The sequence below is a fragment of the Dreissena polymorpha genome, chromosome 12 (assembly GCF_020536995.1).
Source record: "Dreissena polymorpha isolate Duluth1 chromosome 12, UMN_Dpol_1.0, whole genome shotgun sequence".
Classification (NCBI taxonomy): Eukaryota; Metazoa; Mollusca; class Bivalvia; order Myida; family Dreissenidae; genus Dreissena; species Dreissena polymorpha.
This window is the reverse complement of record NC_068366.1, coordinates 19,978,684-19,997,236: the sequence shown is the minus strand read 5'-3', so window position 1 is coordinate 19,997,236 and position 18,553 is coordinate 19,978,684. Positions and strand designations below refer to the sequence as shown.

At 40.1% G+C, this 18,553-nt stretch overlaps 1 protein-coding gene across 1 annotated transcript; it reads left to right on the top strand.

Moving 5' to 3' along the window:
- The first annotated feature begins 14,558 nt into the window (after positions 1-14,558).
- On the top strand, positions 14,559-15,754 carry LOC127852422 (skin secretory protein xP2-like). Its single transcript, XM_052386377.1, has 2 exons — positions 14,559-14,631; positions 15,063-15,754. The coding sequence occupies exons 1-2, from the start codon at positions 14,559-14,561 to the stop codon at positions 15,752-15,754; spliced, it is 765 nt and encodes a 254-aa protein (XP_052242337.1).
- The last annotated feature ends 2,799 nt before the right edge of the window (positions 15,755-18,553 follow it).

Genomic DNA, 18,553 nt, shown 5'->3' with positions numbered 1-18,553 from the left:
ACCCCAGATGACCCAAATACAATCCCACCCAGATTTCATCAAGAATTCTGACCAAATTTCATAAAGGTTGGATGAAAACTGTGATCTCTAATGTCTACACAAGGTTTTTCTATTATTTGACCTAGTGACCTAGTTTTTGACCCCAGATGACCCAAATAAAATCCCAACCCAGATTTCATCAAGATAAACATTCTGACCAAATTCATAAAGATTGGATGAAAACTGTGACCTCTATTGTCTACTCAAACAAATTGTTGACGGACGGACGCACGGACAAACGCAGGCACGCACAACGGACGCCGGACATCACACGATCACATAAGCTCACCGTGTCACTTCATGACAGGTGACCTAAAAATATGTGTCGGAGATAAACATGAACAGTTGTGGTTAAAATACCATAGAAACAAGGGCTGTTTGTAAAACATGCATGCCCCCCTATATGGGCTATGAGTTGTAGTAGCAGCCATTGTGTGAATACGTTTTTTGTCACTGTGAATGGTGGTGGTGGTGGTGGTGGTGGTGTAGTAGTAGTAGTGGTAGTAGTAGTAGTAGTAGTAGTAGTAGTAGTAGTAATAGTAGTTGTAGTAGTAGTTGTAGTAGTAGTAGTAGTAGAAGAAGTAGTAGTAGTAGTAGAAGTAGTAGTAGTAGTAGTGGTAGTAGTAGAAGTAGTAGTAGTAGTAGTAGTAGTAGTAGTAGTAGTAGTGGTAGTAGTAGTAGTAGTAGTAGTAGTAGTAGTGGTAAAAGTAGTAGTAGTAGTGGCAGTAGTAGTAGAAGTAGTAATAGTAGACGTGGTGGTGGTGGTGGTGGTAGTGGTGGTGGTGGTAGTAGTAGTACTAGTAGTAGTAGTAGAAGTAGTAGTAGTAGTAGTAGTAGTAGTAGTAGTAGTAGTAGTAGTAGTAGTAGTAGTAGTGGTAGTAGTAGTAGTAGTAGTAGTAGTAGTAGTAAAGTAGTAGTAGTAGTAGTAGTAGTAGTAGTAGTAGTAGTAGTAGTAGCAGTAGCAGAAGCAGTAGCAGCATTACAAGACAAATACTTAAGAATGATCAAATGGGAAAAGGTAACCTAGCACTGGCAGTAAATATGGGGCTCATTTACAGGTCAGATTTGGAATCTCTGCTGTAAAATGAGATTTTGAATGAATTAAAGGGAGGCAAATCTGTAATAAAAAGAACATGCATAAACCGTAGTCGTTTCCCTTGTTTGAACCATGCTAAATCCTTACAAGTTTGGAAAGAATTGGATGAAAAATTTGGACTTCATTGCATAAACACCATTTTCTCAATTCAAGGGGAGGTATTTCTGTACTTCATGGACCAATAATGCTCATTTTTTGTAGGGTTCGTGTCCTCATTGATATAAAGACACTGTGCAAATTTGGAAAGGATCGGACAAAAAATGTGGAAGATTTTTGAAAGTTTTCACAAAATAGGCAAAAACGAATAAACATGCAAAGTTCAACGAGCTCCTGCGGCCATGTTTTTTGACGAATCAAATTTCTTTGAACAACTTTTTCAGGGGAGCCTTCAAAGGTCATCCCTGTGAAATTTTTTGAAAATCTGATGAGCGGTTTCTGACAAGAAGATTTTTTAAGTTTTTTGCCATATATGGTCATGGCGGCCATCTTGGTTATGTGATCAAATTTTTTTTAACAATTCTTTTGTCCCATGACCTAGGGATGCTCCACATGAAATTTACTTGAAATTGGCTCAATGGTTTAGTAGAAGAAGATGTTTACAAATTGTTTACAGACGGACGGACGGACGCCGGATGCTGAGTGATCACAATAGCTCACCTCGAGCTATCGCTCAGGTGAGCTAAAAACAAGAGATGTGTTTGTCAGAAACACAATGCCCCCTATTGCGCCGCTTTGAAATTATTATTTTATTTTTTTTAAACTTTGACCTTGAAGGATGACCTTGACCTTCCACCACTCAAAATGTGCAGCTTCATGAGAACGCTGCTTTGAATTATTTTTTTTTTGACCTTTGACCTTGAAGGATGGCCTTGACCTTGAATTTCCACCACTCAAAATGTGCAGCGCCATGAGATACACATGCATGCCAAATATCAAGTTGCTATCTTCAATATTGAAAAAGTTATGGCCAATGTTTAAGTTTTCAGACGGACAGACGCAATTTATTTGACATTTGACCTTGAAGGATGATCGTGACCTTCACCTTTCACCACTCAAAATGTGCAGCTCCGTGAGATGCACATGCATACCAAATATCAAGTTGCTATCTTAAATATTGAAAAAGCTATGGCCAATGTTAAAGTTTTCGGACGGACAGACGCCATATATTAGACATTTGACCTTGAAAGATGACCTTGACCTTCACCTTTCACCACTCAAAATGTTCAGCTCCATGAATACACATGCATGCCAAATATCAAGTTTCTATCTTCAATAGTGAAAAAGTTAAGGCCAATGTTAAAGTATTTGGACGGACGGACAGACGCCAGACATTTGACCATGAAGGAAGACCCTGACCTTCACCTTTCACCACTCAAAATGTGCAGCTCTGTGAGATGCACATGCATGCCAAATATCAAGTTGCTATCTTCAATATTGAAAAAGTTATGGCCATTAAAGTTTTCGGACGGACGGACAGACCGACATACACACATACTGACTGACGGACAGTTCAACTGCTATATGCCACCCTACCGGGGGCATAAAAACAATACAACGGAACGGCCTTCACGTTTCAACAGTAAACACACTCATGATGATGACTGTTGGAACTCCTGAGATTTCGGACATAAAACAGTTCCACTTTGTACGTGCCTTTGACATTTGTGCAGTTTCAAAGGTCAAAAGGTTTGGAAATAAAACAAAATAGTGTAAATGTGATTTTGTTTATGTGTTGAAACTCAAAAAACAACTTGAATTCATTAGGAAAAAGTTTAAATATTAGATCATCAATCAGGTAATTTTAAATCATGTACATGACTGTGGAAACTGCCTCACTGATATATATGTGAACTACTTATACCTTATCAGGGGACAAAAATATTTATAAATGACAGGACATTAAAATTTTCACTCGTCCTGCAAACACATGCACTTGTCCTTCAAATATGTGTGAAAGAAAGATTGCAAAGGACTGATATGACTAACAATGTTGTTGCGAGTCGGCCTTGACCTTCGCCTTCAGGGGTGACTGGTCTTTGTCAGGCTTGGCCTTCGCCTTCAGGGGTGACTGGCCTTCGTCATCCGTTAGTACTTTTTGGTGATTGTGAATTGTTTCATTGTGTTATTATGAGCTAGTGAGTGATTGCTGTTGTTAATGACTCCAACTTAAAGGATTAAAGACGACAAAGAGTTTGAAAACAGTCAAGATTTTTATTGTAGAAAACTCGTTAAGATATGGCGATAATAGTATAATAAAACGTTTACACAGTTTAGTGAAGTGTAGCCCATCAAAACGTACTATTATCGAAAAGAGACGAACTGGCTCAAAGTGCGTAACAGAAATTATGATCAAATATATTCAATTCATTAAAGTATATTATAATATATTTATTTACTTAATATTGTTTATATTACTATCTATAAGTTACTAATTAAATGATAAGTTTGAAATACGCGCACCTTTTTGCTAAGTTTTAATTTAGAAGTTCTAGTTTTAAAGAAAACCGAGATGGAGTTCAGGCTCTTTTAGAAATGTTGGAGTCCCGAATGAACGCGTTCGGGCTATTTATACTCGTCACGGTGCCACATTGTGGCATGCCACATGCCACACACCCCAATGTGGCACCACATTGTGTCGTGCCACAATTTTTGTGGAACGCCACAGCTCCTGTGGCATGACGAAGCAACTAATGTGGCAGCTAGGTGCGCGTCGTTTACAATAGCATTCATTTAGCATTTCAAAGGCCAATGTATTATTTTCTCGTAAAAACAACATGTTTACAGAATAAATGGGTTCAAATTACACATGATAAGTTAATTTAGCGTTTTGAAAACGAACCTCAACTCGTTTGCGGGAGAAAAACATACTTTCGCTACTTAGCCGATATTGACAGTAAAAACAAGATGGCTGCCACGAAAATGTTGGAAAGAACTCTAAGACGATATTAACAAATTACATCATCACAAAGTATTTAAAATGAACCCTACTGCGCTGTTATGTAGATAAGTATACATTGTGTTGAAAAACACTAACATTTTACAACAACATCGTCCATGAGTTTGGAATCGAGCGTAACATAGTTCAAGAAAAAATGCATGGATACGAAGATCCATTACATAGCTGAAAGTTATGATAGTGGAAATACAACAAGCAAACCTAAATATAACTGGCAAACATATGCATTAAGTATGTTGTTTCGTGATTATTAGAAACGACTACATAATTCTTGTGGTTCAGCCAGTGCAAACCAACGGAAGTAAGTACAAAAGACTCAACAACAGAGTGTCAACTCAAGTCAATACAAGGTAAGTGATTTTGATCATGTTAAAACCAATAATGCTTGTTTGAGTTTTCACTGTCGTCATATTCGAGTTTCCACTCTCAACATTACCCCCTCGTTGTTTATGGCTAAACTCTGATAGCCATAACTCTAACAACTTTGTGAATGATAAATATTTGAAAAACAAACAATTTAATAACAATAAAGTCGTTAAATAATCTTATTAACAAATAACAATTTTACAGTTCCCTCATCTATACACTGCAATTTTACAGTAAGCACTACACTTAACACCAACGCATTCAGAATGCAATCCTGGAACTGACATTTAAATAAATAAGGCTTAAACATTTTAAACATTGCAACAATCACAACTCAATTTTGAAATTTTGACAATCTGACATACAATATTTCAAAACAATAAGAATTGTTAACATCATCATCCAATAGATATCAAACAATTTTAGTTTACTAATACACATGACTAGATATCAACAAACATTTAAACTTAAATAAATACCAGATTTGATACATATTTGACAATTTCCAACCAATCGGAGTTCTTCAATTGATAAATGTTAAGAATACTTTAGATCTTTAAGCATAGCTGACTATAAGGTAATAATGAATAATAAGCCCATACATGTGGCAAGTTGTGAAAAATGAATAAGTTTAATAAAGTTAATGGAAATGACTATTCTTAATGGTTACTTATTATTTATAATACTGATGATGATAGTATAAGGCAAAATTTATCTCCTACAATTATAATTTATCTTCTAAAATTATTGTTTTCTTTGTCTTCGAGAAGGCGCTGCCTCTTCGGTACGTTCTCCTCAGGCCTGCCCCGTGGTCTTGAGTCGGCGGCGATGCGCCCCACTGCCCTTTCGATCCTGTCCATGGTCGAGGTCATCCTGGTCAAGCCACGATCGACATCCCTCATGCCCCTGGTGTTCCGGTCGATTGCCTCAGCCACTTTCGCGAACCCGGCCTCAAGGATGGATGCGATGGCGTTGAACAACAGGGTCTGGTTTGCCTCTGATGGCCTCACATCGTCAGTCTGCACGCCAACTTCTGTGATGTTTCTGGTTTGCGGCGGTGATAAAGGAAAAGCCGTATCATCATCAAGGAAGAGGGTGTCAGCAAAGTGGAATCCTGGCGAAACCTGTCTAAGTGTCGGCCCAGCAACAGGTGTGCGCAACACCTTTACAGGTGTGTGCAACACCTCAGCCATGGATGTGGCTCGATACGCGTCTGTGTAGCTGTTCGACTTTGGTGCACGGGCGTTGAGAGTCATAGAGCTGGTGGTGCTGGCTGGAGTGTTTATTATGACGGGCGGTCTGGACAGTTGTGGTAGTTGTTCTACAGCTGGAGAGTTGAAGGCAATCGTAGATGGTCCCAACGGTTGTTGTGGTGGTGCAACAGCTGCGCTCGACGTCTGGCGGTGTGTCCCGCTGGAAAGCAGATCGCCCATCCCAGGGTTACATGGGTCATATTCCTGCACTTTTTTATGAAAAGATAACTGGGCCAGGATTTCTGGAGTGACTTTTATTGTGACTAGACCATCGTTGTTTTCTTCTTCTTCGTGGTCACTCATCAAGGAGTCGGAGATCATGATCACTCGATGGTCCGTCTCATATTGGGTGGCCTCCCTGAAGTCCGTTCCTTCTGAAACAGGCTTTGGATTGGCGTTATTACGGAGGAACCGCGTCGGGTCCTTGTTGTTGCCAGCTAGCGCCGAGTGTTTTGTGTAGTTTGTCACGTGTTTCTGTAGGGCTTCCTTTGTGGTGCACCTAAACATGCACAACGTGCAATAGAATAGGCAATCGTCGAGGGCCACGTGGTGCTTGTAAATGTGATCAACCATTCTGTACTTCTCTGTGACGCGTATGTTCCCCTTCTTTGCGCAGTGCAGGCAGGTGAACTGGCGTCTTTTTGTCCTACGAGCCTCCATTGTTCCCTGGAAATACACAAGAAGTAACCGGTTTTAAGGATTGGCTCCACAAGCAACACGCCACTACCATCAACGTGACCATATCGTCATTTATGCCAAAAGAGAGGGGTTGAGAACCAAAGGTGAGCGAGTAGTTGAGGAAATGTTAGCTTTTGTTGGAGCCTTGTGCGATAGGAATTGGTGATGTGATGAGGTCTGGTACATGCTCGGGGTAAATAATCTCGTCATGACTATGTACTTGATTATGTGTGCGTAAACAAATAGCTACATGTTTAATTATGCTTGCAAATGAGTGTTGCTTTGCGAAACCAAATTGTTCGCCGCTTTAATCAACCAGGTTGGCCTCTTATCTTCTTCGTATTTCTTTAACTTGTCATGGTGAGCCATCTGTGACCCACCTTTCCCATTCAGCAGTATTTTGTAGGTGACAGGGGACTTCTTTTCCACCACTAAATATGGCCCATTGAATGCCTTTTCGAGCTTCTGCATCACGCCCACCTTTCGTGATTCATGCAGAAGCCATACGGCATCACCCACATTGTATGCATGAAAAACTGTTTTGACATCATACGCATCTTTGCTACGTTTTGCATTTGCCGTACGGGCAATTTCATGTGCCTTTTGCAGGTGTGCTCGGATAGAACTGACATATTTCGCGTCTGATGTTTGTTCTTTGCCCTTTGCATATCCATAAACCAGATCAGCAGGTACCCTCACCTCTCTCCCAAGACACATCAGATTCGGCGAAAGACCGGTGGCTTCGTGTGGCGTTGACCTGTAGGCCCTTGCCAGACATCCCAGGTATAAATCCCATTCGTCTTGGTTAACCAGGTGAGCCTTAATCATTTTGACCAGTGTTCTATTGAAACGCTCAGTTTGACCATTCCCTTTTGGATTTCTTGGACTAGTGCGCGTTTTCCTTATTTCGAAGAGCTTGCACAAGGTTTGAAAAATGGCACTCTCGAAGGTTGACCCCATGTCTGTGTGAATTGACAACGGTGCACCCCATCTGGCTATAAACTCGTTTGCAATTTTTAAAGCGCAGTCATTGGCGCTCAGTGTCGGTACAGCAATTACTTCTACATATTTGGTGAAATGGTCTGTAGCCACCAATAATGTATTTGTTACCCCGTTCTGTTACTGGCAATGGTCCCAAAAAATCAATTGCTAATGTGTCCCATGGTGCGCCGCTTGGTAAATGGCCCATCGGAGCTTTTGCTTTCTTCTGTGGTTTCTTGTCGCATGCACAGGTATCACAAGCTTTGATGTATAATTTCAGGTCTTCCTTCAGATTAAACCAGAAGAACTGGTGCAATATTTTTTGGAGGGTTTTCTTGATTCCGAGGTGCCCAGATATTACATTGTCATGTGCCAACCGCATCAGCTCTTGCTTCAACTCAACTGGGACTATAATTTGAGTATATTGTCCTGTCCCTTTCTCTTTCTTGAAACGCTTACATAGCACCCCATCTTCAAGATACAGTTGTTCCCAGAGGGTCCAGTAAAATCTGGCAGCAGCACTTTCCCTTGCCATGTCACCAGCTGTTGGTCTCTCCCCTTTGATTTGTGCTTGTTTAATGATTTGGATGTCAGGATCCCTGTCTTGTATTTTGGACATTTCTTCTGGGGTAAATTGTTGGAACCAGGGTTTAACTGTACTTCTAGTGTCAATGGTCCTTAATTTTCCGGTTTCCTTTTCAGCAACCTGGGCCACTAAATCTTCAGACTTCATCATTTCTGCTCTTCGTCGACACTTCGAGCATGGACCACAGGGTAGAGGTTCACTGGTATCATTCTTGTCACATTCACAGTCTCTTGGTACTTCACACCTTGACAAGGCGTCGCAGTGTGGCTGATGTTTACCAGGTCTGTATTCAATCGAAAAATGAAATGCTGCTAATATTTCAATCCATCTGGCTATCTTTCCATTCGGCTCTTTCATACTAAACAACCACACTAGAGCCTGGTGATCTGATATTACTATGAATTGTCTGCCCATCAAATACTGCCGGAAATACTGAACAAAGTACACAACGGCAAGAAGCTCTCTCTCGGTTACACAGTAGTTTCTTTCAGCCTTGTTCAAACCACGGCTGGCATATGCTATCACCCGTTCCTTATTGTCTTGCATCTGAGACAGGACCGCACCAATTCCAACGCCTGACGCGTCAACGTCAAGATAGAAGGTACCTCCATCGTTAAGAGGGTAGCTCATTACATTGGGACTTGTAAGTTGCCCTTTCAGTGCCTCAAATGCTTCTTGACAAGCCTCTGTCCATGCAAATAGGGCATCTTTACGTGTCAGGTCTGTCAATGGTTTGGCAATTTTTGCGAAGTTTTTCACAAAACGACGGTAATATGATGCTGTTGCGACAAATTGCTTCACCTGCTTTTGGTTAACAGGTTGTGGCCAGGATAGTATTTTGGATACATTCACTGGGTTTGGCCGAACACCGTCCTTGGAGACCACGTGCCCTAAGAAAACGACTTCAGTCTTTAGAAGGTGACATTTGTCAGGACTTAGTTTCAAGCCGGCCTCTACTATCCTTTCCAAGACCTCATAAACCCTCTCAATGTTTTGCTGAAATGTCATTGCATAGACAATAATGTCATCCACATGTATAAGACATGTTTGCCATTGCAGACCCTGAAGTACGAGTTCCATCGTACGCTGAAAAGTGCTGCCACTGTTGTTCAGTCCGAAGGGCATACGCGTCATCTCATAGAGTCCGTACTTGCAGGTAAATGCTGTCTTCGGGATATCCTCACTTTTCACAGGTATTTGAAAATACCCGCTTGTTAGGTCGAAACTGCTAAAGTAAGCAGAGCCTGCAATTGCATCAAGACAATCTTGAGTCCTTGGCAAAGGGAACCCATCAGGTTTGACCACCGCATTGAGCTTTCTGTAGTCTACACAGGGTCTGACAGCTCCAGACTTTTTCCTCACAAAGACAATTGGGCTGGCCCATGGAGACGTGCTTTTCTGTATAACCCCCTTTTTCAGAAGATCATCTATTGCAGATTTCTCCTCTTCTGCGAATGCGAGTGACACGCGTCGTGGCCTCTGCTTGATCGGCTTAGCATCTCCAGTGTCAATTGAGTGTTCCGCAACATTGGTAAGGCCTACATCCCATTCGTTCTTCGAAAATGCCTCACTAAATTTGCATAGAAGAGCTGCAACAGTACGCTGTTGTTCTTGGCTCTTGCCATCAACAGATTTTTCATAAAGGTCTTTTAGGTGATCCGGTATTGGTTGATCCATATACTGATGCAGTTTTGTTTGCACGCTGCTTACTTCAGAAACTTTTCTCAATTTGCCATGTTTTTGCTTTACTTTTTCAGGTTCTTCTTCAGCGATGACGCTTACAATTCTTTCAATCAGCTCCGCTCTACCGACATCAGCATTCTGTCTCAAGGTAACTTCAACATCCATCGGGTTCAAGACCCTGACCTTGCATGTCGACAGTTTATTGATATCAACAAGGGTGGAAGCCATGACCAACTGATATTTGTCCTTAAAGTTATTGCTAGGTTCCACTATGTATTCCGCAGCCATTAAGCAATCATCTGATTCTTCTCTCTCTATGTAAACGTCCACCAGTGCTTCCGTTAATCCAGGGATTTTCACATCATCCGCCACTGTCACTCTTCTGGAGCATTTCCCTCTACCTACTTGAAAAACCGGGATCTCCTTACCATCTAACACGATCTTATTTTGGCTTAAAATGATGTCAGCCGGTCCCTGACCGCTACCCATCAGTATATCATATCCAAGTAGGGCTTCATCCTCAATGTCTGCCACAATCACTTCCTTGATAAGTTTGTGTGGCCCCAGTGATATTTCAAAACTCCCCTTTCCCACCTCAGGCACAGGAACACCCCCTGCGCCTACTAAACATGCAGACCGCACCAACTTTGGCTGCATGGTACAAGGTAGTTTGTCAAATGCCTTACTGGATATTACAGTTCGAGATGCCCCAGTATCCGCTGTAAAGATCAACTCCATCCCGTTAACCATCCCATGAACGTATACTCCATCTGCTAGTGACCGCCTTAAATCTCTCAATGCTTCCCTTGGAGCTCCTTGCTTCTTTGTTATCTCCTTTGTTCGGCCTTCTTCTACATGTATTTGGACCTCCCCTTGGCCGACAGGGCTGGTTCTTTGAAGTTTAAAGGTTCCTGCCTGTGTATTTCTTGAGTATTTGCCTTTTGTTCTATTTTGTTGTCACCCTTCTTCTCCGGACATTCACGCGCAAAATGTCCAAGCTTGTGACAACTAAAACATTCAACATCAGCCTTCTTCAGCTGATGCCCCTGATGCTCAGTTTGGTCAACATGTTTATTTTTATTTTGCGCAACTCTGTTGAAGTGCCTTTTGTCCTTCATGACTGTTTCGGTATGTGTTTCAGATGAGCCCCGTTGAGAGAACTGATCTTCTCGCACTACCCGAGCAAACTTCCTGCGGCGTTCTGAGTCTTGAGACTTTCTCACTTCGCTAAATGTAACGGCATAGTACACGGCCTCGTCAAGAGTCGATGGATCCTTGTGAAACTCAATTTCAAACCGTGCCTCTTCGTCACGTAACCCATCTAAAAATCTTCGCACAAGATCTTCATCCCTTGTCTTTTTATCCTGACGTGCATGTGCCCTGTCATACAATTCTCGCAGATTGGCAGCATATTCTTCAACTGACTCCCCTTGCCGTTGATACCTGTGTGCAAACTTTGAAGCAAATGACTTCGCTGTTTCGATGACTCTGAAGCGGCTATTAAGCTCACCAATCAGCAGATTATAATTGTGCATCACATCTTGAGGGAGTTGAGTGAAGACAAATTGTGCTGCTTGACCTTCCAACCGAGGTAATAGCTGGTCTATTCTTGTGTCATCATCCCATCCGTAACGCATACCTATTGCCTCAAACCTTGAAATCCAAACCTGCCAATCTTCCTTCCCTGTGAATGGGGATATCTTCACATGATCTGGGTTCACTGTTCTGTATCCGTGCCGTTGATACTGACCTATACCACATGGCATTTGGCGATTCCAGCGACCTTGTACTTGACCTTGGTTGCACCATTGGTCATATGGAACCCATCTATTCTGATTTCTGTCACCATATGACCCATCAGCCCTCCCATAGAAAGGTGGAGCCATTGCTGATAGGTTGGAGTCGCGCTCCATACCAGCATCGACAGGTACAGTGTTAGAGCGACCTTCCATAAGAGAGTGTTGACCAGGGGGCTGTAAGTTATTCTCACCATATTCTTGTGATTGGATTTTTGTCTGCTTATTTTCTTTCATGCACTGAAGCTCTTTGACCAAGTCCTTGATAATAAGCGTCAAGCTGTCTATTTTCTCTTTGCTACATTGACTTGGACAGTTGGTTTCTCCTGAAGAAGGATGATCACTATCGCCAGACGCTTGCGACACAATGTCCAATTCGGAACAATCATTTCCAAACGATACATTTTCACTACAAAGTTGTGTCTCCGCTTCACAATACCTTCTGTCCCCAGCAGTCCTGAAAACAATTTCACCATCACAATCGTCGTCCATGGTTGTTGCACCAGACTAGGTCCGGATCACTGGATCTGTTGTAGTTTTTAAAAAACAGATCCCACTTCTGACACCAAAAGATGTTGCGAGTCGGCCTTGACCTTCGCCTTCAGGGGTGACTGGTCTTTGTCAGGCTTGGCCTTCGCCTTCAGGGGTGACTGGCCTTCGTCATCCGTTAGTACTTTTTGGTGATTGTGAATTGTTTCATTGTGTTATTATGAGCTAGTGAGTGATTGCTGTTGTTAATGACTCCAACTTAAAGGATTAAAGACGACAAAGAGTTTGAAAACAGTCAAGATTTTTATTGTAGAAAACTCGTTAAGATATGGCGATAATAGTATAATAAAACGTTTACACAGTTTAGTGAAGTGTAGCCCATCAAAACGTACTATTATCGAAAAGAGACGAACTGGCTCAAAGTGCGTAACAGAAATTATGATCAAATATATTCAATTCATTAAAGTATATTATAATATATTTATTTAATTAATATTGTTTATATTACTATCTATAAGTTACTAATTAAATGATAAGTTTGAAATACGCGCACCTTTTTGCTAAGTTTTAATTTAGAAGTTCTAGTTTTAAAGAAAACCGAGATGGAGTTCAGGCTCTTTTAGAAATGTTGGAGTCCCGAATGAACACGTTCGGGCTATTTATACTCGTCACGGTGCCACATTGTGGCATGCCACATGCCACACACCCCAATGTGGCACCACATTGTGTCGTGCCACAATTTTTGTGGAACGCCACAGCTCCTGTGGCATGACGAAGCAACTAATGTGGCAGCTAGGTGCGCGTCGTTTACAATAGCATTCATTTAGCATTTCAAAGGCCAATGTATTATTTTCTCGTAAAAACAACATGTTTACAGAATAAATGGGTTCAAATTACACATGATAAGTTAATTTAGCGTTTTGAAAACGAACCTCAACTCGTTTGCGGGAGAAAAAACATACTTTCGCTACTTAGCCGATATTGACAGTTAAAACAAGATGGCTGCCACGAAAATGTTGGAAAGAACTCTAAGACGATATTAACAAATTACATCATCACAAAGTATTTAAAATGAACCCTACTGCGCTGTTATGTAGATAAGAATACATTGTGTTGAAAAACACTAACATTTTACAACAACATCGTCCATGAGTTTGGAATCGAGCGTAACATAGTTCAAGAAAAAATGCATGGATACGAAGATCCATTACATAGCTGAAAGTTATGATAGTAGAAATACAACAAGCAAACCTAAATATAACTGGCAAACATATGCATTAAGTATGTTGTTTCGTGATTATTAGAAACGACTACATAATTCTTGTGGTTCAGCCAGTGCAAACCAACGGAAGTAAGTACAAAAGACTCAACAACAGAGTGTCAACTCAAGTCAATACAAGGTAAGTGATTTTGATCATGTTAAAACCAATAATGCTTGTTTGAGTTTTCACTGTCGTCATATTCGAGTTTCCACTCTCAACAATGTTTCCTAAATCACTGCTAAAATGCTGCTTACTTAGTTATTCATGCCAGCTGATCACAGAAGAAATGTTAACTTACTTTATTTATGAGGAACACAAAATAAATAAATGAAGACAAATTTGTTTTTTCCTTTTTTTAATGCTTGCGTGCTTTCCATTTCGGATGGTTGAACATCGCTTCTGCCCCCTATGTCAGACATTTTTCAGATGAAATTCAGACTGGTTTAAAACCGTACTTCGCAGTAAAATAATTCTTTAAAAAAATCAATACTTACAGTGAATGAAGTCAGATGGTTCCCTGTCAACATGGACGCGCAAAGTTTACACCAAAAAGCCAATATTTACTCGGGACACAGTCTCGCATAACAACGCGCACCTGCTGTATGAAATTTACAATTACGATTTCCGGTTCATTCGCGTTCTACTTTCGGAATAGATATGCTTTAAGAAATGATTTTATTTAATGAAAAAGAGTCTTACTGGTCAGAAAATACATATTTTAACATCAGTTTTTTTTCACTCGTCCTGTAGGGCGAGAGCTTTAGGGAAATTCACTCGTCCTTTCAAGATTTCACTCGTCAATACGAGCGGACGAGTGGAATTTTTGTCCCCTGCTCATTATGATTGTCAGTGGAAGCGATTGTCAAGAGACCTTTTTTACTATATATGCGTTTTGTGTGTTGATTTGTATTACATATTGAATAATACTTGTACAAGTCTCAAAGAAAGTTATAAGTTTGTTTTTAATTGTTAGGTCCTGGTGATCGTTGCGAGAGCACACAATATTGGCCAGTCGTCTCCTGTTGAGATCTTTCGCAATTTTCAGCAGTCATGCGAAAATGTTCGCTCTACAAACCCATGGAAAAGCCAATAGTTGTCATACTTAATGATAAATAATTAAAAATAATTTCCATCACTTTTGTTATGGTCAAGCATTTGTCTTCATATTAATTAATTATCATTGTTGAAATTATGCAATTTTGTGCTCTCAAATATTCCTAAACAATGTGATTTTACACTTAAGTATAAAAATATGTAAATAAACAGGAACACGCACTGAATTAGTATAAATCGTACTTTTTTAAGTGCGAGCATTGTACTTATGGGCATTCTGCCGAGAGGCATATAACAAGGATGCGACCTCCGTTAACCGGATGCTGGCCAGAGTAGCGGCCAAACTGCCATGGCTGTTCTTTGTGGAAGTGCCAGGCTTCCATAATGCACATGGTATAAAACATTAACTTTTTCTGTATTTTGTATATTCTATACCCGTAATTGTATAATGTATTGTGTACCACATTCCATAAACATTAAGTTACACTTGATTGAATTTATACTTTATAGTACTTTTCCACGAACAGCAAGTCAGTTTGATGGTTGTGTTCGTTTCTGTCTTGTATGTATTTCTTAATAGTTAAAACATTTACCTGTCCAAGGTATAGTACATGTAAGTTTTCCTATGTCCTACATAAACTATGATTATATATGTATGATTATATTTTATATGAAATCAATATTCTTAAAAACAGGTATCGTCCGGGACATGCTTAGTAGGGAGGGGCTCCATCTAAGCATAAGGGGAACTGGAGCAGTTGTTTCGTGCGTTGAGTGGACGGTGAGGCAGTATTCAGCTGTCAAACGTTCAGCTCCTGCTCTAGCTCCAGCTTCTGCCAGAGTTCTTGCTCCAGCTTCTGCGCCTGCTCCAGCTTCTGCCAGAGCTCCTACTCCAGCTTCTACACCTGCTCCAGCTTCTGCCAGAGCTCCTGCTCCAGCTTCTGCCAGAGCTCCTACTCATGCTCCTGCTCCTGTTCCAGCTTCCTCCAGAGCTCCTGCGCCTGCTGCTCCAGCTACTGCCAGAGCTCTTGCGCCTGCTCCAGCTTCTGCCAGAGCTCCTGCTCTAGTGCCTGCTCCAGCTTCTGCCAGAGCTCCTGCTCTAGCTCTAGCGCCTGCTCCAGCTTCTGCCAGAGCTCCTGCTTTAGCTCTAGTGCCTGCTCCAGCTTCTGCCAGAGCTCCTGCTCCTGCACCAGCTCCTATTCCGGAAGCACAACAGCCTGGCTATACAGCGATGTGGTCAGAGGAAAACCATCTACAAGAACAACAACACCAACGTCAAACCCCAAGGAACAGCAGGAATCAAAACAACGAGAACTACAAGAGGGGAAAAAAGAACCACAAAAGCGACATCGGCACCCAGAAGAGCACCAGCTACCACAACACCGACGAGGACAACAAGGAACCACAACAACGACATGGACATTTGGAACCACAGCACCGACAACGGCCCCAAAAGGAGCACCTGGAACCACAACGACGAGGACTACAAGAGGGGGAAAAGGAACCACAGCACTAGGGCTATAATGATACATTTGAATATTCGAATTACTCGAATACGGCTGTGGACGAATCACGAAACAAATATTTGATGAATATAAACAACGTGGTTTCGAGTTTGAAAGTTTAATCATCTTATCTTACCTTACAAATGAGGGTTTATACAATAAACGCCTATATTTAAATATCCTTCTCCTTATTCCGGCGTTTTTCATCATGTTTATCCCACCCACTATGTTACACAATGAGATTATCAACAAAAATGGCGGGCACCGGTTGAATATTTATGAAATTGAATTGAAAAATCTTTCGATGGTTGTTTAATGTTTATTTAGATAAATACGAGTGATTTGATGCTCAAACATACACACAGAGGATTAGTAGATGGAGTTTCTTTTTTGTTTATCTTTACGACAATGATTGTGCAACTTATCAACAAACATGGAGCCTAGCAAAGGGAATGCTATTGATATCGTTGACCCGCCTGCCAAATACCCGTCGTTTGTCTGGCTCTATTTTGGTTTCCCCTAAAACGACGATGAGACGAAGACAATTTGCAAGATCTGTCAACATAGTATGGGGTAAGATGTTATAATAATTAATAAAAGGTTGTTTATTGTTTTTTATCCTTATCGGTTGTATACCATTTTATTGGTACTAGTCATGTTTTCAAAACTGTGTTCAAAGTTTAAGCAGTTCTAGTCAGTGTTTTGTTATTTCAAAGTGTTATATTTCATATTTTCAGTATGCAATGATACTCAATCAAATTGACAAATACTGATAGTTTCATACTATATGTCATGTCAAGTTGTCAGTAAAACTTTTGTTCACTGAAATTCATATTCGCGAATAAATATTCATATTCCCCACCCTGTATTCGTGATACGTATCGTATTCGTCACCTAGTGTATTGGTTACAGCCCTACACAGCACCGATGCCGGCAACCAGAATAACACCAGCTACCACAACACCGATGATGACCCTGATTAGCCTGTGCAGACTGCACAGTACAAAGAAATTGCATTGTTTATATTGTGATTATATTGGCTAGTGTTTTTGGTGATTGTTATTTTGTTGTTTCACTATAATTGTTGCTGCAGTGCAGTCCCCACACGCCAATTTGGGAAGACACTTTCCGCTTGTACTGTATATTCTGCTTAAAGGAAGCCTCTTCTTGTTATTTCACTATTATTGTTGTTGCTGATGAATAATGGAAAAGAAAAAGGTTTGAAGAAATTTGCATTGTTAATATTTTGATTATATTTGTTGAGTAACACAGACACAGACGTATTCATAACGTGCAAATGAATTAATAATTTATTAAATTTGTGAGGCCTTCATGTTTATTAACACACGAACATTTCTACGAACATAAATTACATAAGCCTTCAGACAAATTCAATGAAGTTGAAACTCCTGTAACTGGCACCCTTTGAACGTCTACAAATGTCAAATATCGAGAAGTTAGTCAACAGGTGCCACATTTATTACATTTGTATATTATGGGTATTTTTCACTGTTGAATTGAGCTGAAAAGAATTAACAAGTCAAAAGAATTAGTTAAAATTTCGTAACTGATCAATTATCTACAACTCATCTTGCTACCAGTTGTTTATAAAAAAATATATATTATTTTTAATATTTTACATGAACCACCCAGTCCTCTAAGCCAAAATAATCTGTACAACAAAATTGTGCTTTTGTGTCGTATGAAAGAATTTGCATGAAAACAACATTTAGACACACACATATCATACATCAAATCATTTCTGAAGTCAGTTGTCAAAACGAAAGTACGGTTGACATTCAAATAGATTTCTCTTTCCATTATATTGCTTTAGTATGTTGATGCTTCATTAACAAATATAAGTGTATATGAAGTGAAAACACAAAAAATAAACAACAGTTGCAAAAGACACCTATATACTGTTAGATGCCCATAATATCACTTTAAGTTGACAGATTTCGCACCTTTTTAGAAGGCGCTAAGGCCGGCCGTGATCTAATCTGTTTTCCTTCTATATCTATATTGGCTGGGCTAAAAGCTGCGTTTTTCCTTAGTTGCAATAATCCAACTCCCAGCTATTGACCTCCGGGTCTAGGAGTTGCAACTGGTTTCGCCATTTACCATAGCAAAATCGCCGCCTGAAATCCCGGCGGGGATTTATTGGTAAAATTAGCAACATAAACTATTTTCTGGCATGAATTAACACAAATATATCGTCAATATATCTATAATGAGCAAATTAAGATAACTTACATGATGTGGTGTGCTCGCAGAAGAAAGATTTTAATCAAAGTTTCAAACACGTCAAGCGTAAATGTAAATGTCAACTTGTTTGCATACAGAACAGTTTTTATTAACCAAAAGAAAAATTAAAGGAACGCACGCGGTGTGTTTACAACAACATGTACCAATAAACGGTTTACCTATGCTTTTCTCCGAACATACAATTTATGTATTTAAGAAAGGTTATTTTCAAATATTAAATATTTGTTTTAAATGGACAGAAATTTTATATATAATTTGTTCAAATTTTAATTAATTCTTATGTTAATTGTATATGAATAGCGCTCAGACAACAGAAATTATAGGAAGAAACAAAAGGAACGATGACCCTTAGATCTGCCGTAAGGGAATTATAACACAACAGAATCTACAGCAGCAACATTTATTAGCTCTAAAGCATACAATTGCTTTTAGCCATAAACAAAATAGAAAATAACAAAAGTGTAGTGCATGGATTATAAGAATTATGAAAACTAGGAATTGATAGAAGTTACAAAAAGTAATCACTGATAAGTACCTATACGTGC

Excerpts from the sequence above, each read along its gene's own strand:
- LOC127852422 (XM_052386377.1), top strand. The coding sequence starts at position 14,559 with ATGCTGGCCAGAGTAGCGGCCAAACTGCCATGGCTGTTCTTTGTGGAA. Across the intron at positions 14,632-15,062 it reads AGGCTTCCATAATGCACATG|CTCCAGCTTCTGCCAGAGTT; the intron begins GTATAAAACATT and ends CTCCTGCTCTAG.